Source organism: Parus major, chromosome 2 (genome assembly GCF_001522545.3).
Source record: "Parus major isolate Abel chromosome 2, Parus_major1.1, whole genome shotgun sequence".
Lineage (NCBI taxonomy): Eukaryota > Metazoa > Chordata > Aves > Passeriformes > Paridae > Parus > Parus major.
Genome location: NC_031769.1, coordinates 69,080,706 through 69,107,539, shown reverse-complemented (window position 1 = coordinate 69,107,539; position 26,834 = coordinate 69,080,706). Strand labels below are relative to the sequence as shown.

The 26,834-nt window shown below is 42.7% G+C and overlaps 1 protein-coding gene across 5 annotated transcripts; it reads right to left on the bottom strand.

Annotated features, from left to right (window-relative positions):
• Positions 1-3,226: 3,226 nt before the first annotated feature.
• Positions 3,227-14,333, bottom strand: RNF152 (ring finger protein 152). Of its 5 annotated transcripts, none has more exons than XM_015619974.2 (3): positions 14,240-14,324; positions 13,648-14,103; positions 3,227-8,038 (listed from the first exon to the last, which is right to left on the bottom strand). In XM_015619974.2, the coding sequence occupies exon 3, from the start codon at positions 7,841-7,843 to the stop codon at positions 7,232-7,234; it is 612 nt and encodes a 203-aa protein (XP_015475460.1). In that variant the 5' UTR covers positions 7,844-8,038; positions 13,648-14,103; positions 14,240-14,324; the 3' UTR covers positions 3,227-7,231. The 5 variants fall into 5 exon arrangements, with proteins under 5 accessions (XP_015475460.1, XP_015475463.1, XP_015475461.1 ...); XM_015619977.3 differs by having other exon boundaries at positions 14,080-14,103; positions 14,240-14,291; XM_015619975.3 differs by lacking the exon at positions 13,648-14,103 and having other exon boundaries at positions 14,240-14,333.
• Positions 14,334-26,834: the final 12,501 nt, after the last annotated feature.

Below are 26,834 nucleotides of genomic sequence, written 5' to 3'. Positions count from 1 at the left end.
AACCATCGTTGTTCTGGATTCCTAAGGTGGGTTTTGGTGTGGGTTTGAACTGCAAAGTTGTGCGGTTTTCCACCATAAATTAGTAAGAATGCTCAGCTATGTTGCAATAAGCAATTAAAAACAGGAGCTACAGAAATAAAATATTTTAGACTCAAATGCTTGAAAACAGCTGCCTTAGGGTATTAAAGAGCCTCTCCTAGTCAATATACTTTCACATTTCAAAAGCAAGCCTTCCCCAAAGCAAAGCTTTTTACTTCAAATGTTCCTTTAGATTTGTGCAGACTAGCCAAGCATCAAGAAACAAATATGTGAATGTAAAGTCTCTCTCTGTTCAAGAAAGTATTTAATCATCTGTGACTGAATCCCTTTGGTTTCCTCATATTTGATACTTTAATGCTTTCTCAGTTAGCATACTTTCTGAATCGTGTCCCCAGTATTTAATACATTCCGTAAGCATATCTTCAAGAAACAACTGCAACCATTATTCAAAAAAAATTTGAGAAATTATTAATTTACAATTCAATCAGCAAATCTGCCATACCTGGGAACTGATCTCCCTGTTACTCACAGCCAGCCCCATGTGCCTACCACATGGCATGCTGCTTTGACAGTCTTGTAAGATTCACCACCACTTTTAAATTCTTCAGTGAGATCACACACTTCACAATGACACCTGAATTCAAACCATATTGCAGAAGGTGATTTCCATCCCCATCTTGAGGCACATCCAGATTTCTCTCAAGCAGATGCAAATCCTGGTGGTTCAAATCAAATCAGGGCATGCAGGCACCTACAGGGCAATGCTTCCCAAACTGATGAGCGCAGTGACAACACACTCATCCTTTCATAACTCTCAAGATAAGAATGTAAGTAACCTTCAGCCTGAAACCACTCAGGTTTCTCAGTTCAGGTTTGGTTTTTATACTTAATTTTGAAAACCAAGCCAGAAAGCTACAAACCCCTAACCTAATCCTACTATTTATTTTGAGTGCACTAACTGTACCAAATAGCCATTTTTTTTTGTTTTCAGCTTCTCAGATCTAACAGGTTCATTAAGTCTTGTCTTCAGCTGTTTGGCATTACCAACTTTGTCAGCTTCACTATTTGTCCTGGGAGACACGCATGCAAAGTTATTTTAAACAAAGTGACTCAACTGCACACACTAAGAATTAAAGATCTGGCTTTTTTATCCCAGTTTCTCCCCAGTGAATTCCTGTTCAGCTTTAGTCAAAGTCCTGAGCTTCCATCATGATTCAATACCCTAAAAATTTTCTGTACATCCATTCAGTGAGGTAAAAAGCTGTACTTTTGAAATTAGTTGCTTCCCAGCTCAAAGGTGCTGAAGAGAAAGCAAGATCTAGAGTTTCAGTGACATTCTTGAGACAAAATTTGACAGGAATTATATAAGCAGGCAACTGTAAAACATGCCCAGTAGATGTTTTTGCACATACAGATCTGAATTTCCAGGCTAGTGTCTAATCGTGTGCTCATTTTCAGGTGTCCTTTCTTTCTCCACCCACTCTTCACTCCTTCAAACCAGTTAGGCCAAATCTGTTTATTGCCTTCCAGCTTGCAAGAGTGCTCTATGCAGGTCTGTTTCAAAACAACTCCAGTTTATCTTGCAAACTCCTTATAAACTGAAAGTCCAGGGCATCTGGCTGTTCCCTTTTGGGTGACTATTCCAGCCTGGAGGAACAGAGGAACGTATGGTTCCTCACCTGAACTCCAGAAGAGGCGTCAGCTGTGGAGCAGAATTCCATCCAACAGAAGAAGGAGTTGGTTTGCAGAGGACAGCTCAGAGGGGGTGGCAACTCATCCCACTGGAAAGCCAGGTAGCCATAACAAAGCTTTATGCCTCCAAGCTATCCCAGCACCATAAAGTACATGACCTTCCTGAGACTCCTTTACCAGCCCTCTCGACTACCTGTGAGCATGTGCTGTGTGCATGCCCCCCACCCAGCACAGGAATGTGTCCCTGTGTCCATATGCACAGGTGCTCCCTGCCTGCCCATGAATTCCCATTTCATCCCCATGGTTATGTGCTCCAGTGTGAAATGGAAGAGGAGAGTGGAAACAGACTGATGTAGACCTGAAGGGGGAGTGTGGGATGGATAAGAAATGTTTTCTTCTGCCTGTGGATCATACCTAATCCCTTGAATTGACTCTGATAGTCAGGAATATGATTAGCACAAAAAATTACAGGTTTTAGACCTACAATAAAAATACATTAAAGCACAAGAAAATGCTTGACAAATGCATTTTCTGAACATTCATTAAACATTAAATTGCACTGGTCTTGGAAGGTTCATTTTTTTTTTTATTAGAGATGCTCAGGGCAACTTGAGAAATATCTTGAAAGTTGTTCAACTTGAGGCTGAAGCAAGAGGCTTTGCTTGTTGACACGAACATGCAAGAGGTAAAGTGACAAAGAGAGAGAACACAAGCCCAGCTGTCAGGCCTGTGAACACTGTTCAGCACCAGAAAGGTCACGAACGTGTTCTAAATCCACTGTGTTTACAGACAATCTTGTCCTACTGAAGCTCTTGCACAAAAACTTTGCCTTCAGGGCCAGCAGATCATTCAGCAGCCTCCCAAATGCTGCTGGGATTCATTTGCTGTCATGTACCTTCTTCCTTCCCCCTCCACCCACCCATAGAAAATGTCTGGGAAAAACAAACCTCAAGCCAAATTTTCTGTGCAGTTGGGATGAGGAGGCATTTCAACCCCTCGAGAGGCATTCACTCCATACGTGAACATCTCCTGCAGCACTCATGCAAGTGTCTCATGCCAGTAGGCCCCACTCCCTGGGTTTAGTTTGGATGGTGGGTACAGATCCATTCTCATGGGTGTGAGGAAGCAACATCCTGTGCTCCCTGACATTGCTGTGAAAAAATCCATAGAACACAGGCTTGGTTCAATTTACATGATAGACTGGTGCCTAGAGCTTCTGATTCTGCGGCATCTACAGAAGAGTTCAGGCCACGTATTAATTGTTTGGCTCTGGTTCAGCCCTGCTGTAAATGTAACAAAACCAGTGTGTAGTATCGACCATCTCTACTCCAGAAAATCATTTTCATTATTGAAAAAAGCTGTCTGCCCATGGCTCCAGCAATCATGTGACTGGGAAGGGGGGGCTCAAGGCAAGAGGGAACCAGTGTAGCAGTCTGCACAACACAAGCTTAAGTGAAGGCCAGCAATCCCTCATTCTTATAAGCAAAGCATTTACTTGAAATTTTTTTAATTTTATTGAAACAGAAAAGAAGTTTTGTGGCTCAGTAGCCACCAGCTATAATTCTGTATTCTATACTAATTAAAACGTGAATGCCCTTTCACTATTTACCACAACCCACACTTTACACATTGCCTTTAAACACTGAGTGATGAATTTCAGCCACCCTCTCATAAAATATGGAGCAATTCTGCCAAATTCCCTTCCACACTCTTCATTTGATGGCAAAATAACAGAGGAACCATAATTCACTTGCTATCATTCTTTTCCTGCTAGTGTTTTATTCAGAATGAGCTTCATTAGTAAAGATGAAACTTTGGACTCATGACTGCTCCATGTTTACAAAACATACAGGCTCCTTTACATCGTGGTTAAGCATGAACAATCACTGAACACACAATTTCCTAAAAAAATCCTGCATACCAAAATTGGATATTTTGAATTTTTAAAATTCACTAAACAAAATTTCACAGAGTGAACCCTAAAGTCAGTTTGCCAGCAAAGCACAAGCCAACAACGGAAGTAGGGACCATCCAGGAAAAAAACTGAAGCTGGACCCCAATGCACACATCCTTCCTATTAAACAAGCAAGTAAATACACATTCATACAGAGTAATGTGCTCTAAAAATGCAGGTGCTTAAATTACTACCCACACATTTTAGCATAAATTTTGGTTTCTCACACAGTACTAGGTCACAGTAAGCTTCTGTCTTTCTTTTTGGTGGAACTGGGGCAGTGACTTCTTACTGGACACCAGAGAACAAAAGCTAACCTGGAACCTGATGGTTTTGGCACAAGTCCAAATGTGTTTCTCCACAAAGGAAAAATTACAAAGACAAGGTTGTTTTTTTTTTAAATAATAATAAAAAAATTAGCAGTATCACTTTTTAATGCCAGGTATTGAACCAAGGAATGAGACAGACTGCACTGCATTTTTAAAGTATTATGACTACTGACATACTTGAGAAACATTTTAACACTGTACATTACAACAAACTATTTAGTTCGTTTCTACACAAGTCAGCAAAAAAGCTAGGTGATCTAACATATATGACAGCTTCAAATTTAAAATTCTAGTCACAGTCTAAAGCCAGAACAAAAACTTTTCCAGAACTCCTATTTATAAAAAGGAATGAACATACACACCATGCGCGTACACGCAGGCAAAAATCTTGAGGTTTTACTTATTGCTCTTACACAAGGCTGTGAGCAGGCAAATGTCTGGATCAGAAATTAGGTCAAACATGCATTTCAGCAGGCACAAAAGTACAGGAAATTCATATTAACGAAACAATGTACTGTGTTACATAGTACAGGATGGTATTCTGCTAATATAACACGTCATTAGTTCCGGATAAACTCCAGGTCTGCCTGTTGTATAATGTGTTATGCAGTGTAGTATTTTAACCTAATTTCTGATTCCTCTTTTATTCTGCACTCTCCATATGGAGATGAAGAGGGCCTTTCTTGGCAATGTCAGAATCCTCGGCCTCAAGAGCTTCAGTTGGGCAGGTATGGCTGGAAGGAGGTAACATTACCACCACTGTGCCACCAGGACCTGCTCCCTGACTGCCTCGTGGTTTTGTGCATTCACTGATAACTCAGATAAACAAATGCAGAAGCTGGCGCAAAATGCAGCAGCACTGTTCTCAGAGCATCTTCCACCTATGCCACAAGCTTCTGGTACACCCAGCAATCGCTACAGGATAAGGCAGTAAGAGGGTCAAATCCTGTGTCTGGTCAGTTCCTCAAGAGTCTTATAAAAGGCAGGAACTGGCTTTCTTTTACACAATAAGCAGCATAGCATGGATGTCAGTGGAAATCTGGCTAGCTACTGGCAACAAGAGACAAGCACGTTCACAAGACACATTTGGGAACACCCGGTGCTCCCTACTGCAACCAAATGAAACATGCTACGGAGAGGCGTCCATGTAATTACAATATTTGCAAGCCAAGTTCAAGGCATACTGCACACAGGCCTTGCGCAAAAAAGGCATTGAATGGATTATCTGAAAATTTTTTTTCTTTTCCTGTGCTATGCATACGTACAACAGTAGATAAAAATCAGCACAATGGTTCCTCTCCATATGTGACCATACACACATCATTACAACTAATATTCTATTCTTCCATTAACAGGAATCAAGGAAGAAAATGGTGGTTTAGAAATGGGGAAGGAAAGAAATCCAGCATGAACTCAGAGGTATGTTCCTGACAGAGTGTGAGCTGAGAATGTTTATTGTGAACCAGCAACTGGATTTTGTGACAAAACCAGAAAACCAAAGATGACTACGGAGCCAACTTTGGCACTGCATAGTCAAAACTGTGTTATAATATGGCATTCAGCAATCTCCAAGAATTAGAAAGAGCAGTAGATAGACAACAAGAGGACACGCTTCAGGGAGGTTATGCCTTGTACTCAAAAAAAGAAGCAGCGCAAATCAACAGATTTTTCTGTCTTATTAAAGGTCTGCCACGTGCCCCTTGTTCCAATCCCTAAATCTCATTTAAGTTTCAGCAGTCAGACTTGCCAAAAACCCAAATTCACACTGGGCTCGATTTTACTTATGAGCAGTACTACTAGAGCTGGTGGGAATGCTTAGAGCAAGATGCTACTGCAGTGAACATTTAGGAATTTGGCTCTTCCCAAGAAGTGAACTGCAAATGACTGGGGTTTCATGACAGTCACAGGTGGAGGGAGACACTTCCTGTGTTTGTTTTTCAAATCTGTCCTTATGAAATCATCAACATTAGTAAGACTGAAACATGGGAGGAGGCTCTCTTACGCTCACCCAGGCATTCTGACACCAGGACAGCCACAGCAGTTTAGGAGGGGTAGCCCACACAGTAAGGGATTAGGCTGGCCTGGATTCTTTGAGATAGGTCACTGCCTCTTACTAGATGACTGCATACAAAAGTCCTTGGTCTCAGTTTTGATGGTGAAGCTTTCTCAGAGCAACACCTCTGTCACACCACCCATTAGTGCACAGTTGCAACTTCTAGGAAAGAGGGAGGTAAAACAGGTCTAAATTCTTCAAAAACATTTAAGTAAACCTAACCTGCAGAAAAAATTAGGAGAAATATGTTATCACATCCTTGCAGGAGTCCTAGGACTTCTCATGACCCATTTCTTCACTAATGGCTATGAAAGCCAGGTCATCGGGAAGTCTGCAGCCAGACCGGAGGTAAAACAGCATGTCCAATGTTTACCATGCAAAGCCATCCTTCCTCTAAACCTGGATAGGCAGAACTGTTTTGACTGCACTTTTAGGTATTCTTTCTAGCCCACTTTGCATCCCTTCTTGAAAGCTCCTTCAGACAAAAGATGCTGGAAGTATCACTTCCCTGTAGTTGAAAGAAATGGGGAAAAACAGAAGCAAAAAACAGACACCAAGGAAGGAAATGATTGCTTGTAAAATGCTTCTTTTTAGAAACTACTATACAACTCCCTAACTTGGTTTAATTAATGTGCCATTTAAAACATATAAAATGCCTTACCAGCTAAATGATTTCTTTGTCTTACGAGTCTCCCTCCCTCCCCTCATTAAAAAATAATGCATGTGTGGACTGGTATTGAACACCTCGTAGAGTTGTGCGCCAGTTCTCATTTAATTCTACGTGGAGCAGTTTTGATTTTAATATACTGTGTTTAAAGAAGAGCCCGTACTGTATGCTTCACAGTATAACCAGCTACACAGAGGTCTTTAATCTCGTAACACAATAAAAAAAGATCACTGTGAAGTTGCAGTCCCTTTGATAAATGGTTGCGGTGACACATGCAGTCCTCCTCAGTGCCACTGCCGCCAGGCACGGGACGTGATTTTCTCCGCAGGCTGCCGAGAGGCCTGATGCCACCCCTGCGGGGGCCGCAGCCAGGCGGGCACCGCTGCCCCGCTGCACAGCGTCCTGCAGTCACTGGGGAAAGCTGCACGGAATTGTCTCGCTCAATGCCACCACCACCGACCCAACCTGACCCCCGGGGGAGCCCAGCCCCTGCCGCCTCAGCCGCAGGAGATCACCGTGAAGCGCTTGGAAATGCACGACATGTTGTGGAGGACGATGCCCAGGAGGAAGACCAGGACGCAGGCCACCAGGATCACAGTGCACACCCCTGACCAGGTGGAGCTTTTCACAGCGCCTCTCCGGTCCGGCTCCTCCGCCCCCGCCTCGGCGGGAAGGCCGCCCTGCAGCGGCTGCTGCTCCGCGGGGATCGTCACCACCGTCAGGGACTTCTGCTGGCTGCCGGGCAGGAGACGGCAGCCAATGTCTCCCGGCAGCAGCGCCCGCTCCTTGGAGAGAGGCAAGGGCAGCATGTAGCACCCATTGCTGGGGAGTTTGATGAAGACGGGGGTGTGCTCCGAGGTGTGGGGGATCGCGATGACGGCGATCACCTCGGGGTCATCGGGCAGCTGTGACACGGAGTAGCCCGGAGGCAGCTTGGTGATCCCACGGCACCAGGGGCAGCGCAGGTCCTTCTGGCTGGTCCTCATCTGCTGCAGGCACACGGAGCAGCAGGTGTGCTTGCAGTCCAGCAGCTTGGGCCGTCGGCGGGGGCTGTAGTAGTTGAAGCAAATCTGGCACTCCAGCAGAGAGTCCTGGGATAAGGTCTCCATGGTGACCGGCACAGGGAAGCTCAGCAGGCCCTGTGGTGACCCTCGCCCTGACACCCTGTAGGCAAGGGATAGCGGCCTTCCCACCACTTCTCCTCAGGTCAGCACCCGCCTTCCCAACGCTGCTTTTCCTCAGCACAGCACCGGGCAGCAGCTACAGAGAGCACAGGAAAACCTCTGGCTTGAAACTTTCAGTACCTGAGACAAACAGAAAAACATGAAAGAACAGGTTACTCACAGGAGCCTATGGGAACAGAAGAGTCCTGCCAAAGGAGAATGAAAACTAGCACTGAGTTTGTTATCTGGTGGAAGAAAGAGATTTGTTATCCTTCACTAGAAAGTACCGTCCCACCACCTTCACCAAACAGCCCAGTGGCAAACCTTCAGGTCAGCCATCAGTATTATCACTAGGTTTCTTTTTTTTTTTTAATCCTAATTTTCCCAGCAAGCAAACCCCCATCAACCCATCATTCACAGTTACGTTTATGCCCATAACAGAGGTGGCTGTACAGTTCACTAGCCAGGTCCCACAGCAACAACCTCCTGTCATATTTTCAGGATTTTTCAGCCCTTCCTGCACCAAAACAATTGTTCTCATTTAATCCTTTAAATCCCTGAGGATTTTTAGCTATTTGGCCCAACTGCTAAGTCTGCATGAAATGTAGGGGAAAGAAAAAGTATGTTTAAATGGAAGCATTTCCACAGGCTCCTGAACTTGTGCCTGTGCATGAATGAGCAACCAAGCAACTATACTGCAAGACCTGCATTTGCACATAATGAAAAGGAATGGTATCATTTTCAGTCAAATTAACTGTTTTCCAGTTACACGAGCAGCTTGTTGAACATGGCCCTCAAACATAAACCTTCTCACTAATAAAAACCTCACCCATGGCAAAAGGCTCTGTTTAGACTCAGGACCACTGAATACCACAAAGAACAGAAATAAAACAGAATAATAATAGAAAGAAAGATAGTGCACTGAATTACAATTGTTACTAATCTTGTTCTAAATCCTTACAAAGGGATTCCCTTTACAATTCCCATTTTCCCACTTATTATTTACATCTTTGCCAAAAAAAAGGCATCTGTATTTACCTGCACAGTGCATAGTTTAGCTTTGTTTGATTTTGGTCACTCCAACACAATTAATACAAAGAGGTGACAGTTTTACAACATTTTAAACTCACTTCCTTCCTGTGTTTGAAGAAGTATCAGCCTGAATTTGCTCCCAGAAAATAAAGAAAACCCAAAATATTTGCAGGGTGACCTTTGATCTGTTACTGCAATGTTGCCAAACTACAGTTAACACCCAAGGACCACAGCTTTCAGAGGACTTCTTCCTTTCTATACTGTAATTTCTTGCTCTCTTTTCTAGATTACAACATCTAGATTGTAACATATTAATCAATGGGTGATACCAGTAAAACAAATATCATAGTTTAAGAACAGAAGGCAGGCATAGACATGGGGTTTGCAACCCAGGACAGCGCTCTGGACCTCACTGTACTGTACCCTACTTCTGGCAGTTCCCAGTATTTGAATAGGGAAAACAAAATTCACGTCATCTCTTCAGATGCTGATGTCTGGTATCTCTGACATTGGCAGAACTGGCCCTGCTTGCTGATTTTGTAACATCAGTGGATTTTGGCTCACAAGATGCTTCAACAAACACAGTGATAATCCTGACTCAGGAGGGAGCGGGGGTTGCAGTCAAGAAGGCAGGAGCTCCTGAAACACGTACAATGGGTGCAGGGGGAACTGGCACACCCCAGCACTTTTGGGATGCTTTATCTTAATGTGGCACAGAGACCACTGCTGAGACAGACCCCCACTATCATGAAGCCCATGAGACACTTGCTCCACACCAGTGCCATGCCCCACAAAGGCATCAACAGATACTCCATGTGCTGAGAAGCTGAACACTGCCTCAGAAGGGGCTACACATCTGTTTGCTGTGTGTGGGCCACACCAAGGGAAAATGGAAGAAAATAAGAAGAGGTTTTATCTTCCTTATTTCCTTATCCATTACTACCTCCATATGCCTATGGTACAGGCACACACAAAGGAAGACTAACAAGAAAGGAGCTGACATGATAATAGACTAGCATGCAGCTGAGAGAGAAAAATGAAAGAGAAATACCCATGATGTTGGGCAATTTCTGGCTGAAAAAAAAAAATTAAGAGACAATGGCCAGAATAGAAATTAGTTATAGAAACTCAGAAAAGAATCACTGAAACTGCCAGATCCAGTTTTCAGCCACAAGCAGATTTGTATTTTGCACAGAAGTAATCATCCAAAATCTGCAGTTACAGACTGTCCATGTCAAAACTGAGCTCAGACATTACAAGACACAACTACTACCTGCAAATCTATAAAAAAAAAATCTCAGGTATAATACTGCAGTATTATTACAAGAAAAAAATCCCAATGCCTAGAAATTCCGAAGTTAAGGTTTATCATAAAATCATAGAAGAGCCTCAAAGATCATCTGGTTCCAACACAAGTGTGTGGGCAAGGACACCTTCCACTAGGACCAGGTTGTCAGAGCTCCATCCAGCTTGAACACTTCCAGGGATGGGGCATCCACAGCTATTCTGGGCAACCTGTTCAGTGCCTCACCACCCTCACTGTAAAGAATTTTTCCCTAATACCTAACCTAAACCTCCTCTCACTTTAAAACCATTTCCCCTTGTCCCATGACTACTCTGCCCAAGGGCAGAGTGGAGGTACTCCTTCTGCAGACGTAAATCAGTATCTTTGTGAGGTCAGGATTGGGCGCACCACCCACGTGATAAACTCTTCATACTTTCCCAAAACATCTCAAATAATAATCAGAGGTGCTGATCAGAAGTAATGGCCAGCAAGCAGAGAGGTTAGCATGATTCCTTCAGAACGTAACTAAAGACAAGTTAAAGAGTAGCCACAGCCACCTAACCCCTTGGCCTTTGCTGACATTGCCTTGGTTCAAAGGTTGGACATGTAGCTTCACAGGTGCAACACAACTTTATTTCCAACCATACAACCATTTCCCTCTTGCACCCTGCCACAGCTCAGTTTCAGGACAAAAGAAAGTCAAGCTATCATCTAGAATAAGTAAGAATCTGTTTGAAAAAAATTTGCACTACGTACCTGAGAAGGAAAAATCCATGGGAGCACTTTCAGTACTCTTCTACTACTTCACTTTAATAACTATGCCAAGAGGGGCATGTTTCATCTCAGACAGGAGATCAGGCTCTTTAGTTTGCACTCAGTGCACCCTCACACCAGCTGAAGGTACTGAGCTGTCACAGGTGAACAGCTCATGCCAAGCTTACTCACACTGGACTCTTCTCTGTGCTTCAAGCACAAAAATGGAGAGGCAGCCAGAACTGCACATGAAGGCATGGCTGACGTCAGGTATCAGCCAAAACCACTGTTGTGTCATTTGCTCTCGTCACACAGTGACACTCAAGGTGGACAAAGGGACTCTTAACAGAGGGAAGCAAAGAGGAGAGAAAAAAAGCAGAAAAGACTGTCAAGGATACCCACAGGTCTCTGCAAAAGCAATGGCACACGTGTATGTATGAACAGGGGCACTCGTGTGGAACACGCAGTGGGGACTACAACAGAGAAACCACACAGACACAACTGCAGCTACAAGTAGTGACTGCCTGGAACAAACCTGACAACTGGAAGTTCTTCAGGGCTGAGATCTAACTTGTAACACAAATAATAACTAACTGGAAATGAAAATCCAAGCTCGAAAACTCATATATCAGAAAGGTGCAGCAGCAGCAAAGGAAGCAAGAAGAGACAGGCCATGAAAAGAAGCCTCTCTGCCTGCCCTGCACTCTCTTTCCCTTTCTGTACATCTGCCCAGTATCCACAAGGTTGCTGCTGGCTGGCAAGGAGAGGAATTCAAAATATTACAGAGTCCCGGGGAGAAACCTGCAAAGCTGATGACCCCTGAAGCAGGTAGGTGGCTGAGAACTTGGCACAAAGGTCCTCCTTGCAGATTTGGGCTGCTCTCTGCAAAAGCCATGAGTTTTCAAATTTTATGACTCAAGAGCAGAAGAATAAAGCAAGTATTTCAGCTGCCTGTCAGTCACGCTATCTGTTCTGCCAGTACCTCACCAGAGACCACAGCAATGACCAAAGTGCTCTTTGGGTGAGCAGGAGGCCAGGAATGCCAAGGCATCAGCTTCCTACTCCCAAAGAAGCAGAAGGGGCATTTGCTGCTCTTACTAGTGACACCTCCCCAACACAAGGTGGGGAGGCACACGGGACGTGAACAGATGAAAGTCGCTGTAGCTGTGACAGTGACAGTGAGAGGAAGAAAGCACAGGTCTGCTCTGCACAAACACTAACCACAAACTGGTCCCCAACTGGCCAGGTCAGAAAAGACAGCTATTTTGGGAACCCAGTGCAAAGAAAGACACTGAACATCCAAGCCCAAAGCTGCACATAAAGTCTGAGAAGACAGTAATTAATGGCAAATCCTTGCCTAGCATCATGATATTTTTCCTACGTAAGGACAGCCCCTGTGATATTAAGGAATGGAAACCACAGCCTTGAAAGGGTGATGCCTTCACTGAAGGACTCAGAACTGCCTTAAGACATACTTCCTAACTTACTTGGGCCCAAAATCATATTAACTTTAAAATCTCAAAAATATACTTCAGTGATGCCTGTGGAATCCAATACAATTCACAGATGATTAAACATCATATAACATTTTAAAAGGCTGGCTCTGGGGCATACTGATGTAGTTAACTGATCACTGATACAAGGCCTCAAAAACTGCACAGACTTACACACAGATTTAGGCCGTCTACTTGCCGTACAGCAAGGTTATAACAGAATTTCAGCAAGGCAGTGCATCGACAATACTTCACCTTTACCGAGAAAGGTTCATTATGTAAACTCCCCAAACACATTAGCAATTCTTTGGCAGTATTACTGAGTATGTATGATTTATGAAGAAGAAAGAATCATTCATTTCAGGTGCCCTTAGGCTGTAAAGGAGATGGGGTGAGAAGGGAGTGCTGTTCTCAATAGGAGAACTAATTGCAAGAATCATGTGCCCACAGATATGGAAGGAAATGTGTGCTAGAGCCGCTTCCAAAAAGATAATTGGAAGAACTTCTGCTACAAAAATTCAGCATCACTGAACGTTTCTCACAAATTCACATTTGGACAAAACACACTCAGGCTACTGCAAATGCTCAGGATGTACAACCTGATTTCCCCTGAATATCCTTCACGAAATGATCTTATTTATTTTTAGGCTGTTCTGTAGCACTAATTACCATAGTAACTGAGAACAGCACAACGAACAATTAATTTATTCATCAGAACACCCTTGTTAAGAGACAAGTATTATCATCATTATAATCTTTCATCATCTAAGAAAGGAAGCACTGAGAGACGAAGCAGTTGGTCCAAGGTCATGCAAGCACCACCCAGATTGCCTCAAAGTTCCAGTACAATTTCATCACAGATCTACTTTTCACCTCATGATCCATAGGGCAGAGATGACAGATTCTTTTCTGCAACAAAGCTCAGAAATGTACATGTCTTCCCCTACCTCTTTCATCTGGCAGGATCCCCATGGTATGCCTGTGATTGGGGGGGCAGGGGGGGTTCATTAAACATATCAGCTTTTTCACAGATTATAAAAAACACGAGAGCCTGTGTCCCAGAAGCTACATATCTCCACAGGCATAGTTCATCCACCTTGCAGATTACAATAGAGACTATGCATTTTGAGGGACATAAAGCTAACAATAAAACAACAAAGTAAATCCATTCTTCTCTCCAGAATTACCTGTTTTCCAGGAACCTCCTTGTAAGCCAGGCAGCCTACACCCACTAGCCTTTCCATTCGTATTCACAGTTGCACAGAAATACCGCAGAAGGAAATTATTTTAATTTAGCCAAAGCCTTAACCAGTGCAAGCTGTCACTGCTCCTTTAGCTTTAGTCCAGCCCTTGCCCAGATGAGCATCTTGGTATACACAGTCCTGGGTGCATAAAGCCACAAAAAATAAAGTTGACTGAAACTGTGAGTTTGACTGAGTCTGTAATATCCTATGAACCAGCACCAGAGGATCCATGCTGGCAGCAAGAGAACCTGCTGTGGATGATCCCGACAGTACCCATCAGACAGAATACCAGTCCTGGCTCTCAGGCAGCTGAGAAATCAGTGGTGGATCACAAAGAAGAAGCCTAGTTGCAAGGCATCATTCCACAGCATTGACCTTAGAAATTGTCACCAGCCAGCCCTAGGAGGAGGAGACAGAGGCAGAAAGGTCACCTACAGGAATGTAATGACACGTAGACATTTATGGGTTTGAAGCAAAAACAGATCAGGTGAAAACACCAGCCTTTGGTGTTTAGAGAAAACAGAGAGAAACTCACATGCTGCTCCGTGCTCCATCTCACATCACCAGCCGCGCTGCTCCCTCTTTTTATCTGCAAACTTTGACACGTCCACATTCCCTGCCTCCAAAGACCTTATTTTGGTCAAATACGACCAGGATAAGCTGCACTTTGTTCCAACAGCAAACACTACTAATCACCTGCAACGTGCCAGGTCAGCAAACATTTCATCGTGCTGAGGCAGAACAGTACAGCTTTCTCTGTGATATGCTCATCAGACAGTTTCACATGAGGCACTTTACAAGTGAAAAACATTATATGAAATTAAAATATTTCATAGAAATATGCCTATTTCAGACAGGCTGAGGCAGGGAGTGGACAGCTTTCCTGCCTCTCAGCAGCTCTCTGTGCAGGTGATCCTAGGGGCCAGAAGGTGGGAGCATGATTTGGTCCTCAGCAGCCCAACTCTGATATGTCTGCAGGTTTTTGACAAGGTCAATTGTCAAGCTGTCCCAGAGCTATGGTTCTCTAAATGTTCTGGTCCCCCTCCATGCTGGCAGAGCACCCCCAGGGGCAGCTCTGCCCTGCTAAAAGGAGTGTGATGATACTTCTCACCATTCCTGCTGTTCTAGGTTTCCCCTCTCTCCAGGAGGAATGCACTAGCAGGATGAAAGACCTGACTGTGGTCCTAAGACCACAGGCTTTGTTCCAACAGCAAACACTACTAAGACCTCAGTCCTAAGACCACAGTCTTATCACATCTGAAAATTTTCCAGCACAGGATATAAAAAGGTTCCTCACATTTTGCAAATAAACAGAATCTCCAGCTTTCAAGGCATCCCAGGGAATGATGCTCATTTCTACAGCCCACTCTGAGCACAATGCTTGCAAGGCCATTAGCACTTCCTCAGTTTTGTTGGATGCTCTTAATTATGCCTGACTCAATTCTAAACCTCAGGATAAGAGGAATGAAAAGCTAGGTTTTTCCACTATCAAGTGAGAGATCCTTTTGCTGTTCATGAAGAATGGCAGTGGAAGGTGTGGTATGAAAAGAATTCTACCTCTCAGCCCTGAATAAAAGCAGCACCAGTAATTTACAAGCAGGACATAAGGGGCAAGTGGTTAGGTAGTTGGCAAAGAGACTTAGAAACTGCTTGCCTAACTTCAAGTGAGGTCACAAGTCACTGAGGCCAAAATCCCACAAAATACTGGGAAGAGCTACTGGCACTTAACTCACACTCGGTAACACCTTTCAAATGCAATGTTAAATCCTCTTTCTAAGGGATTTTCACTTACAGCAGTATGACATGCTACTGTGGCATTCAAACTGCTGAGAGAGGCACGAAGCACCTGATCACTTAAATTACAAATTTTACTCTCCCATTAGAGCTTTATGCTTCATCTGCCATTGACAGAATTTGCCTGATACCTAAATAGAAACTTAATTAAAAGATTCTTCCCTCCCTCCCCTGAGGATCTGGTATTAGACTTACAAAATACACTGTAAAAAAAATAAAATTAATTTTAAATAAGGCTCGAATGCAGACTTTTCTCACTGATACAGGTCAGTGGGTGACTGAGTCTATTAAGACACTAGTCTATAATTACAGGAGAGAGTGCTACAGCTCTCCAAGGTCATTGAGAGGTTTTTCATAAAACTAGGATAAAAATCTACCTGTCTGTGAGCCCAAACAGTAAGGAAAGGAATCAATGCTCACATGTTCATGCACTGCCTATACAGTGCAAAAAGTGCAAACTCGATTTCACACTTAACCTCAGGAAACAAAAGCACTTCAAACTACAGTTTTAATTGTTGTGACTGCTCTGTGTCCCCACCTTGTATTCCCCCACCTGCTTAACATGGTTTCTGCTCTCTGCACTCATCCAGCTCAGCTTCCCCAAGGACACAACTATGTGACCCACGTCCACATAGCTGCTCTCAAGGCCTGCAAGTAAGAAACTGGAAAATATTTTGTTAAAAGCCCCAGAACAAGAAGTAAGGAAATTCTTTCGTACACCATAGTTGTTCGAATAAGGTCTGAAAGAGATTAGAAGGGCACAGGGAGGTTTGTTCATGTTTTTATCTTTCTCCTGCAATCCTCTAAGTGGGCAGCACAAAGAAGTAAAGCCCCCTGTTTATCAACACAGAATGCACAACAACTGTGCCAAAGCCAAACCAGCACTTCCAGGAGTTTATCTTCACAAGAGAGGGGAAGATAGCCAACTAATATACCTCCTCAAGGTCAACGGCTCTGTCATTTAGTAATGCAGACAAATCGTGATCTTCATGAAGTTTTGGCCTCTGATAAGTGCTACAGACACTCCAGTCACAGCACTGGTCATTCAGGTTTGCAGGTTACATCAGAAGGAACTGGAACTGATCCAAAAGCTCCTTTCTTATTGGAAACTAATCATTCACCCTGTAACATTCTGTCAACTAGTAATATTAATACCACCCTCGCTTCCTGGACTTTGGGAACAGGCCAACTCTCACTGCAAATATAGATCACAAGCAGAGTTAGATCAACCCTGAACTGCAAAATATTGATTATTTCCTATTTCATGATTTATCTCTCTGTCTTTAGACCAGTAAAATCCTCCAAAGAGATGCAGCAGGCTATACCAGAAAAATAAGTACTTCCAATACTTTTTCAAACCACGTTTCTACCTGTGACTATACACTCCACAAGCTCCAGTTGAGACAAGTTATGAAGCACATGACCTGATGTTATCCAGGGAAGTTAATGGGATGACACATGCTCTTGAGGTCAGTTGCACATTTACATACTTAACCCGATCCAGCAACACCACCAGTACAGAACCCAGTGCCAGAAGCCACAGGCAGATCGAGGTGATTTCCAAGTGCTAACACCTTTGCTTCCCCTACACCACGCTGAAAAGGTGTGATCTGAAGAAACACAATGGCAACCTTCCCAAAATAGCTGCAACTAAACAAACTGGTTACACATCAACTATCCCAACCAGCTCCACACGGTCACACAAAGCCCCAGTACTACCAGGTGAAACTGCAGATTAGTGATGAGACGACAAATTCAACACCAGGAAAGGCTGCTGGCTCTCTCCATGGACATGGGCACAGGCATGCCCATGACAGCAACAAGATTCCCAAGGATGGACTTCTAGAAGCCTAGAACAGAGCAAGGGGATTGGCACCCAGTTTCTCCATCATAAGAACCAACACATGTTTTCTGACAGTATTCTTGCAGCTAAGCAAAGCTGCTCTCTCAAGGGCAATGATCATAACCCAGCACTACCACAACCCTCTCCAGTGGGCTGAGATAAATGACAGCTCTGGGAACCTGAGCTCAGAGCTACTACTCCTTCTGCTGTGGCAGACACGCTGCCGTGGGGACTGGCAATTGGCTGCTCAAATGCTCAGGCATGGGAAGATGAACTTTTCCTGCCCACATTATGTGAAACTCACTGTTGCTTTCCTTCACAGAGATGGTACTCAACTCCAAGAGCCACTCCTGTAGCTGCATGAAGTTTATCAGACCTGCCAAGTTTTATTACATTGAATTTTATTATCTACAGTGAGTTTGAAAGTTGAGGCCAGACATGGCTATCATACTACTGCCAGTCAAAATCTGCTTTTGAAACATCCTGGTGTGAAAATACCCTCCATTTGGCACCACTTAAATTAACAGTTTACAGTATTTCTGCTGTATGAAGGAGTGCAAAGGCTCAGAAAGGGCTGTGTTAAGCCACATTAGAGCAAAATAATCAAAGTGAAGCAAACTGCTTCACACCTTTTAATTTTGTGCTTGGTTCTGCAGTCCTTGCAATGTAAGAGCAAAACAAACTTAGACAAGGAAACTAGCGTAACGCTGCTAATGTTCAACGCATCATCACAATCCTGATAGTCTGTGGCCACAGTGACTCCCAGGCTCACAGGAGTATGGGCAATCAAGTCAATATTCTGTAAAAAGAAAGCTGCTAGTCCCGTTTATCTGAAGAGATGCCTGAAAACATCAACTTCAGATCCCACTTAGGTAGTACCCTTAAATTTCAGTCTCTGGTTTGCAGACCAGTCTTGTGATTTCTGCATGAGAGTTAGAGCTAACTAAAGAAATGAAGTTTTGAGGTGAACAAATTCATTGGCAGTTTCAGATCAAATTATGCAAATACTTTCTCCTTCAGCAAAAATGGAAATTTCCACTAACACCTCAGCTCATTTAAATTTCCATTTCCATTTGACTGTTTTCTTTCAGAAGAAATTTATAAAAAGGTAATGTAAAGGGCAAAGAAAGCTTTTTGTACGGACTCTGGAATAATTTTTCTTCTGATATGGCCAGCCACTGGCTGAGCCAGAAGTGTCTCTCGCACTGCTCTACTGTCTAGTGATACACCATGATTTTCTTTTCTTTCCTAGTCTAACAAAGGCAAACGACATACACTGAAACTATCAGCTGTAGTTCTGTAGAAGTGTGTTTTCAACAATTGTTATTCAGTTTTTTTGGTTGCTGGCTTACAAAAAAAAAATCTCAACACATAGCATTTTCAACATACAAGTTATGTTTCACGATGCGACCAAAAGCTGAAGAGGACCTATGTGGTCAATAGGATTGCTGGTTTTTACAAGTGCTTCTTGTAAAGAATCTGAAGGATCTTACAGCAAAAAGGCAGATGGTTCATCGATTTCTTAAAAAAAAAAAAAAAAGAGAAAGTCATACTCATACCAATGTTCTTCATCCCAAGATTATTAATTACTTTTGAGGCCTTACATCAGAGAAGCCTTAACACGCATTTCCAACATGTATTTCACCTTGAATTCAGTGTTCAGTTCTGGTCCCCTCACTACAAGGGTAACATTGAGGTGCTGGAGTGTGTCCAGGGAAGGGCAGTGGAGCTGGTGAAGGGTCTGGAGCACAAGTCTGATGAGAAGCATCTGAGGGAGCTGAGGGTGTTGAACCTGGAGAGAAAGAGGCTCAGGGGAGACCTTACCACTCTCTAAAAATGCCTGAAAGAAGGTTGTGGTGGGGTGTGGGTTGGGCTCTTCTCCCAGGTAACAAGTGACAGAACAAGAGGAAATGGCCTAAAGATGCACCAGGAGAGGATTAGATTAGATGTCAGAAAAAATTTATTCACAAAAAGGATTGTAAAGCATTGAAACAAGCTTCCCAGGGAAGCAGTGGAGTCACTGTGCCTGGAGGTATTTAAAAGATGTGGAAATCTGGCACCTGGGGACATGGTTTAGCAGTGTGGCAATGCTGAGTTAATGGGTGGACTCAATGATCTTAAAGGCTTCTTCCAACCTAAACAATTCTGTGATTCTATTCCATGCAACATCACACAGAATAGCAATTAGGAACCGAAGAGGTGCCTTAGGGACAGCTCACTATGGAAGGGAAAAGACAAAAAATCTAGAGTGTGCTGCACTGGATGTGATTATCTAAGACAAGGTGTGAATACACACAGCTTTATGCATATCTGCAAGATCTGACCATATGCCACTCAGTTGAGTTCTTTACCTCATTTTTGTCATAGCATTGTATCTGTGTCTTACAGTGGCACACTGAACACTGGCAATGCCAATATACACAACCAAACTGATGCCAAAGGCACTACACTGATTTAACACCTATTTAGGCTTTGACCCACGGATGGAAAATCAGTGTTAAAAAACATAATCAAAAACTGTCTTTTATACTGCCAAAACAAGTTCTTGGCTAGGATTTTAAAAAATTCAGCTCTGGACCCAGATCTGCTTTGTGGCACAAACTACAGTATCTCTTGCTTTACAGCCAAAAGGTTTTCAGAATTATTTTACTGACTTAATTTTTACTTTTTAAAGTTGAGTCAGTGTTTTCTTAACTTTTGCCTAAGTGCCTTCATTGTCAGGTGTCTTTCAATGGAATGGTTACTGCTTTGGGTTTTTTTTTGCCAACCACAAAAATGATCCAAACATTTTACTAAAGCAAGCCATAAATTTAAAAAAAATGCTTCATGTTTTGCCAAATGCTTCATGTTTTGCCAAACAGCACGGATTGGAAAATTAATTTTCTATTTTTTAAACCCCTCCTTCACACTATGCTCTCTATTTTTTAAGCCATGAAGCCTCTGCCAGTTTCTTTCATACCAAGCTTGCAGAACACCTGCCAGAATGTGTTCTTTGCCAATAAACAGGATCCTTAAGTGCCACGATGATTAAAAAAATAATGTAAAGATCAATACAAATAATTGGTACTGCTGTTCCTATTATTAACATTCATGCTTCTTTACTCTGTTCTCATCTTCTGGAGCAGCTGCCTCTAGAGAAGAGCGAAGAGAGAAGAGCCAGCAGGTGGCACTCCAGAATACAAACCACCAGGCACGAGGGCTAGCAGAACCAAGGAAGCCAGTTCTGCTTGGCTCCCACTACACCTTTATCACCTCTCAGGAGGTTTGGTTTAGGATGACCATCTCCACCTTCCCTCTCCCAAACAGCAGGAAAAGTGCTGCCAGTCCCAGCTTTTACCTTGCTGCTGGATGGGATGCACCAGCAGGCTGGGATGCACCTTGTGCAGTCCTTTCTAGAAGCAACTAAGGGGTATCAGCACACCCAAAGCACTGAGCTCATTATTCTCTCCCTGACCAAGGGGAGAGCTCCCACAGGTCAGGTAGAGAGGCTTTTCCACCTTGTGCATGCAGAAGTGCCAGCACCTTGCTGCCTCTCCCCTACTCTGCTACACTCCTCCCAACACAGGACAGAGCTGAAAGAATGCTGGCTTTTTCTGCTTTAAGACAGCACCACCAACAAAAAACCAGATCTCAACAATCAGGAGACCTGTTCCTTTATGTTTATTTTTACCTGTGCCCTACACACACACCAAACAGCAACAGCGCTCACCTACATGGCTAGGAAGTGTCACTACAGATGCTTCCCCACAAGGCACCAGGATGAAGAAACCGACCCTGCTCTGGAACCTTCTGCTTTGCCCCCACACTTGTACTCCTCCCACAGCAAAGCCAGTCACACTAACACTTCCTCTAATCAAACACTGACTGCCAGTAAAACCTCTGTCTAGATCTTCCAGCAGCCAGAATAAATCCACCTCAAAGAGCAGTGGCCCACCTGGTTTCTACATCTCTCATACAACTCTTAACAGCAATCACTTAATTTTGCTCGTGCTGAAAACACTCCCAATCCTTTAATGCTCAAAATTAGGCCCTTTAAAACACTGTGCAACCTGAAGTACACAGAAGGAGGCATCTTTAAACCTAGAAGGATTGTGCCACTCCCTTAGAAAATGAAATTTTAAAGAAAAACTGTAAGACAGTTGTTTTATCCAACTCTGGGCATCAAGCACAACAGTCAGCCTTTAGAGAGGTAATGAATTGCTTCAGTTGACAAAGATACAATTTTCACATCATTCTATCCTGGAAAAATTTAGAGTTTAAAAGTACTGAAGGGTCATACGAGTGGGCAGAAAAAAAAAAAAAAAAAAAAGCCTGCATTTTTATCGAAAGTCTTTAAGAATTACCTAAAACCTATACAAACATGGAAAATAACTAGCCCTCTTACAATAAGCCAAGTATTTACTGCTTAAACTCTCCTTAAAGGCAAAGCTGTACCATAGGATCCATCTGCTCATGTGAAAATAGCAGAAAAGATCTGTCATAAAGTAATTTCCTTTCCTCTCCTGTATATGTCAGTGGATCACTGCCATTTCCCTGCCCCCTCCCTCCAAACTGGACCCCAAATATAAATAGACACAAAACTGGAAAACTTTAAGGTCATATCTGTGGATATGAGCAACAAATAAAACCAAAGTAATGTGTCCTTCTTGCAGAACAGGGCCCACAAGCAGTGCCATGACATCCACTGCATTTAGGAAATTCCTTTGTATTTAGAATTTCAAACTCATTTCCTCACAAGCTATAAACACCTTTTTTCTTGATGGTTCACTAGTATCACCCACTGAAAGAGGCACAATTCAGCACAAAGTTTATGTGTTCTATGCTCTGCACACAAGTTTGCTCAAAACATGTTTTCAGAATTAGTTATCTTTAATACACAAAGATGGGCTGACGGCATGGAAAGAAGAATGAGGCAACTGTTCATGCTTACTCTGCCTTCCTAGCTGCTATCTCTCTGTGGATATACCATAAAATATTCACCTGTGGAAAACAAATTATGAGGCATACTTGTAACCCATACCCAGAGCAGCAATGAGGTGTGTAACTGCCTGGTTAATACCACAAGTGTTTCCAAGTTCACAAGTCACACAGCTGCTGCTCGAAGAACTTACCTGAATCTCCTGCTCCCACGGATGTCCCTGAACACATGCATGCATGCTCTCCTCCATATCCCTCCCACCTGATGGGGAAGCAGAACTAAGGGGTGATGAGGCTTCAGTATTCTCCTTGCTATTAGGTGCAATAAACCTCCATCTCATAGTGAGGAGACAGCACTTAGTGTGGACTCTCAGGAGCTTTAATGTTGCCAAGCAGCAAAAAGCAGGCAAGTGCACTTTAAGTAGTTTCAGAAAGGCACACAATTCTCTGGCACTGACTAGTCAATAGACGTGAAAAGGGTCAATCCCTTTGTCAGTTCTGTGATTCTGTGAAATTTGGAAAAAATATCATATTTCATGGAAGTGGGACACCAAAGGAGGAATATTAGAATGAAAGCTTCTTGCTTTAAAGAAGCAATAATTTTATTCACCTGTAATTTTTTTTAGCTTAATTTTTGCAACTCAAACTCGGATTTTGCAAGCAGACTTTCAGGCTCCTCAAAATAAAGAGCACAGGTGCAAGACAGGTGAGTTGTACCATCATAAGAATAAAGGAGTAAGACGTCTTACAAGAAAAAAAAAATTATTAAATATTTTCATTCCCATATGTTGAGTGCATAACCACTCTAAAGAAAGCAGCAGAGGTCACTGAAATGCACAGGCCTTTCCTGATGGAAAAATGCTATTGTATATTGTTTAAAATGACACAAAAGAAATCAGCATGAATGCTAGAAAATGAGACCTTGAAAGGAGCGAGCTGAAAAACTCCAACTCAGCATTATATCCTGATTTTAAAATGCACAAGTACAGGTTATGGACCTCTGTGTCCCTCTTCATTTGAAAAAGCAACAGTATTATAATTTTATTAAAGGACAAATTTGTAGATTCTTATCACTTCCTGAAATTGCTAGTTCATGATCCCTAATTTTTCTTGCTCTCATTTCATAACCACCCATTAACATAGCAGAGAGTTTCTCCAATGGACAACATAAAGGAGTTTCAGCCAGCAGAGGAAGCAGCAGCACACGGATGTAAACCTGTAACACTTGAAAAAGTGAATCAGGTTCCTCAAAATATGAAGGGGTTTTTGCTGCAGCTCCTCCAGGAGCTACATCCATAAAATTCCTGTAGTTGTGGGACTATGTTTCCACTGCCCCTCACTAAAACCGTCACCTTTGGGTCACACTAACTCCAGACAGAAGGACACAAGGAAGGAAAGCCAGCATGCCACACAATTCTAACTTTTCTTCAAATAACTCCTCACTACCATAAGTAGCCCAGCTCACACCTTCTTGTGTCAGGGATGCAGCTGCATCAGAAGGGATCTGCACAGTACCTCAGTGCTCCAAGAGGTAAATCAATGCGAGGGAGCTTCTTCTCTAAACTGCTTTAGAACATGAGCAAAATAAACTCTTAAAATGCACATTTTCTTACCAAAATGCTTTTCACTTATTTACCTTGCCTTTTTGCAAAGATATTCAGGAGCACCAATACGATAGCATGAATTAATTTATTTTACGCATGAAAAGAATTATAAATTTATACATGAGCTTAAGGAAATGTATCACAGACATTTTGTAGGTGAACATACAATTTCCTTAAAGCTGTGAAAACCAGCCTGGGTCCAGTTCTGCCAGCATTTCTTTCTGCCACTGACCACTCCATATGATGCAGTTCCACTGAGCTGGGTGAAGTTCCTTTCACAGCAACTGCTCTCAAGAGATTTGAGCCAGACTTGCCCAGGAATACTTCCAGTGGAGATGCCGTCCTGGACAAATTCCCAAATGCCAGCACATGTGACATGTGCTGTCTGAGAGGAATAGACTTTCCCAACCTTTAGATAAAGAGGAGGAAGACTAAATCTCAAACATTCCGCAAAAGCTTTCAAAGAAGACAACCACCGGATTTTTTAAGACCACCTCAAAATCATCCTGACATGCCCTAGATTTCATGATCTATTTTAAAATTCCCTTTCAACTACTATTACTTGTGTTTTCTGTAGAAATCACACAAACAGGGAGAGTGGCAGCTTCCAAGAGATTGTAAACTGAAAGGCAGAAGACACCGTGAAATTGAGAGGATTAAAAAATCCAAGTTTTTGTATGCTTGAAGACTTTCAGGAGGGTCATTTTTCTTTCCAAAGGCAGTTGCTAATTAGCCAACCATAAAAGTAGTAGTTGTAAACAGTCCTTGTAAAAATAGCTCATTGCTTATTGAAAGCAAATTTGTAACACAACTTCACTGAATTCCAACTAATTTGCTATTGCTGACCAGCTTCTCTCTTCTAGATATCCTTAAACTTCATACTGACACATCTACTGACTATCGGCCTGTTCAATTAACACAATTTCAGCATTTCTACTGATTTCTATTTTAAGAAGGGAATCTTATCTACTTCAGAAAGTAAAATCTGAAGTCTGAAGAGTAGTTTATTCCTGTTCTCAGTCTAGCTCCATTCCACATGTCAGAAATATTTATTCCAAACAAGAGGTCACCTCAGGCAAATCATATCACATCCCCTACTTGCTACACTTTGAACTTACAACTAACTGCAGTATCCTAGAATCACACTTCACTAGTGTGGGACAAGCCCCTAAAAGTGGTGCTTTGTGCTCGCAAATTAAGCCAAGATGATGAATTAAAAATACAGAAAAGTGAGTTTTCATAAAAATTTATGAATTTTCAAATTAACACCTTATGAATGATATGAAATTAACAGCTATGCCACTTGCATTAAGGGAAGTGGTGTCTCTCTACTAAATACTGGAAATCTGGCAATCCATTTTCAGAACTGTGAAATGCTGCTCACTCCAGCTCAAGGTACTTGAATACAGGATGACCCTTGTTCCCAACCTCCAAAACAGGGATCTGGCTTCCCAGCTAGACTGTATTTCCCATAACCACAATGGCAACTCAACTTTAAAAGAGGAAATGGAAGTCAGTTATAAAGCCAAACCCCAAGGGAAGAATGGGAAATAAAGTATGCTAATTACAGTTCCCACAGGATATGGTGTTAGCATTCCTAAATCTAATACTTGAGTTCTATTTTTCAGTGAAAGGATATTGGGGGGAGGGTTCTATGAGTCATGGGGCAGGGCATTGATGGGCCCATTAACAGAAGAGGATATGGGGGGGGGGGGGGGGGCAGTGTCCCTCCATAAAATAAACCAATGAACTTTGACAAAATTAGGATGCAGAAAAACTCTTCCAGAAGGCAATGCAGGGCAAATCTTCAAACCAGCTTAAAAATCAACTGAAGAGGCAAACAACTTCATCCTTGTACTGCTCAGAAGCTAAGGAGGAGGGATTTTTCCAAGAACCTTTTTCTTGAACCTTTGTAGCAACAGATCCCTGATCCCATCCTTCACCATGCAGTTCTTCCCATTTTTGCCTTAAAGGACAATCACTACACAGGACTGGATCTTTACACACTTAACTCACCAAAACCCCTCAAGGCTTTAGCTAGCTTGCACCAGCCTGACAGAAAGCCCTTGATGTACAGTCTTCATGGTGGTGCCCCAGTGCTTGACACTGAAGTGCAATGGAATTAAGAGAGGGTCACAGCTTCTGGATGCTGCAAGCTCACCATTTCCTCATGCCACTAACACCTTGCCCTCTAATAAGAATATAAATATGTCAAGGCTTAGCAATGGGACAAGATAGCCAAAACACAGCAAGAACCTCATTAAACACGGGGGGGAACGCAATCTTTTCATCATCTCCAGGATCTCTGTGCAAGTTACCACAATGAAAAAAAAAAACAAACAACAGAACTATTCAAAGAATTAGGTACAAACAATCTAGCCTGATGCAAGAACTCATTATTTCAACACAATCCAATAATCTAGCATATCAGTCACGCTGATAACCTGTTCTTTTCAATGGCCCCTTGTTCTTCTCCTTATTCTGAAAAAAGGTTATTCCAAGCTGCAATGCACCTGGAGAAGCAATGAATGTGTCAAGCATGCCTCCATCACAGGGCTAGCTCACCTACGCAAGAGGGGCTGGCTTGAGAATTACTGCAGTCTCTCCAAGAGGTATCTAGTGCTTACTTTCCTCAAGGAAGAACCTCAGACCAAAGATAATATTTAAATTAACCCTTTTGCAGACAATCTTTCAACAGAATCTCAAGAGTAGCTGCCTCAAAGGGATCTGGGGAAGGTAACTAAGAAAGTGAGTCTGTCGACTGCAGGTTTAAATTCCCAGCAAAGATTACATCACCACCATCAAAAACTTAGGGGGTACTACTTTAGAAAAAGTTGAAACATGCATAGCTGCAATACTGGGTCTGAGATCTGCAATTCAGAACTGTGTATTACTACAGTTATGCACTGGAATGAACATCTAAACTATTAATACTGACATTCATGGAGATCTCAGCTTTACCTGCAATAGCA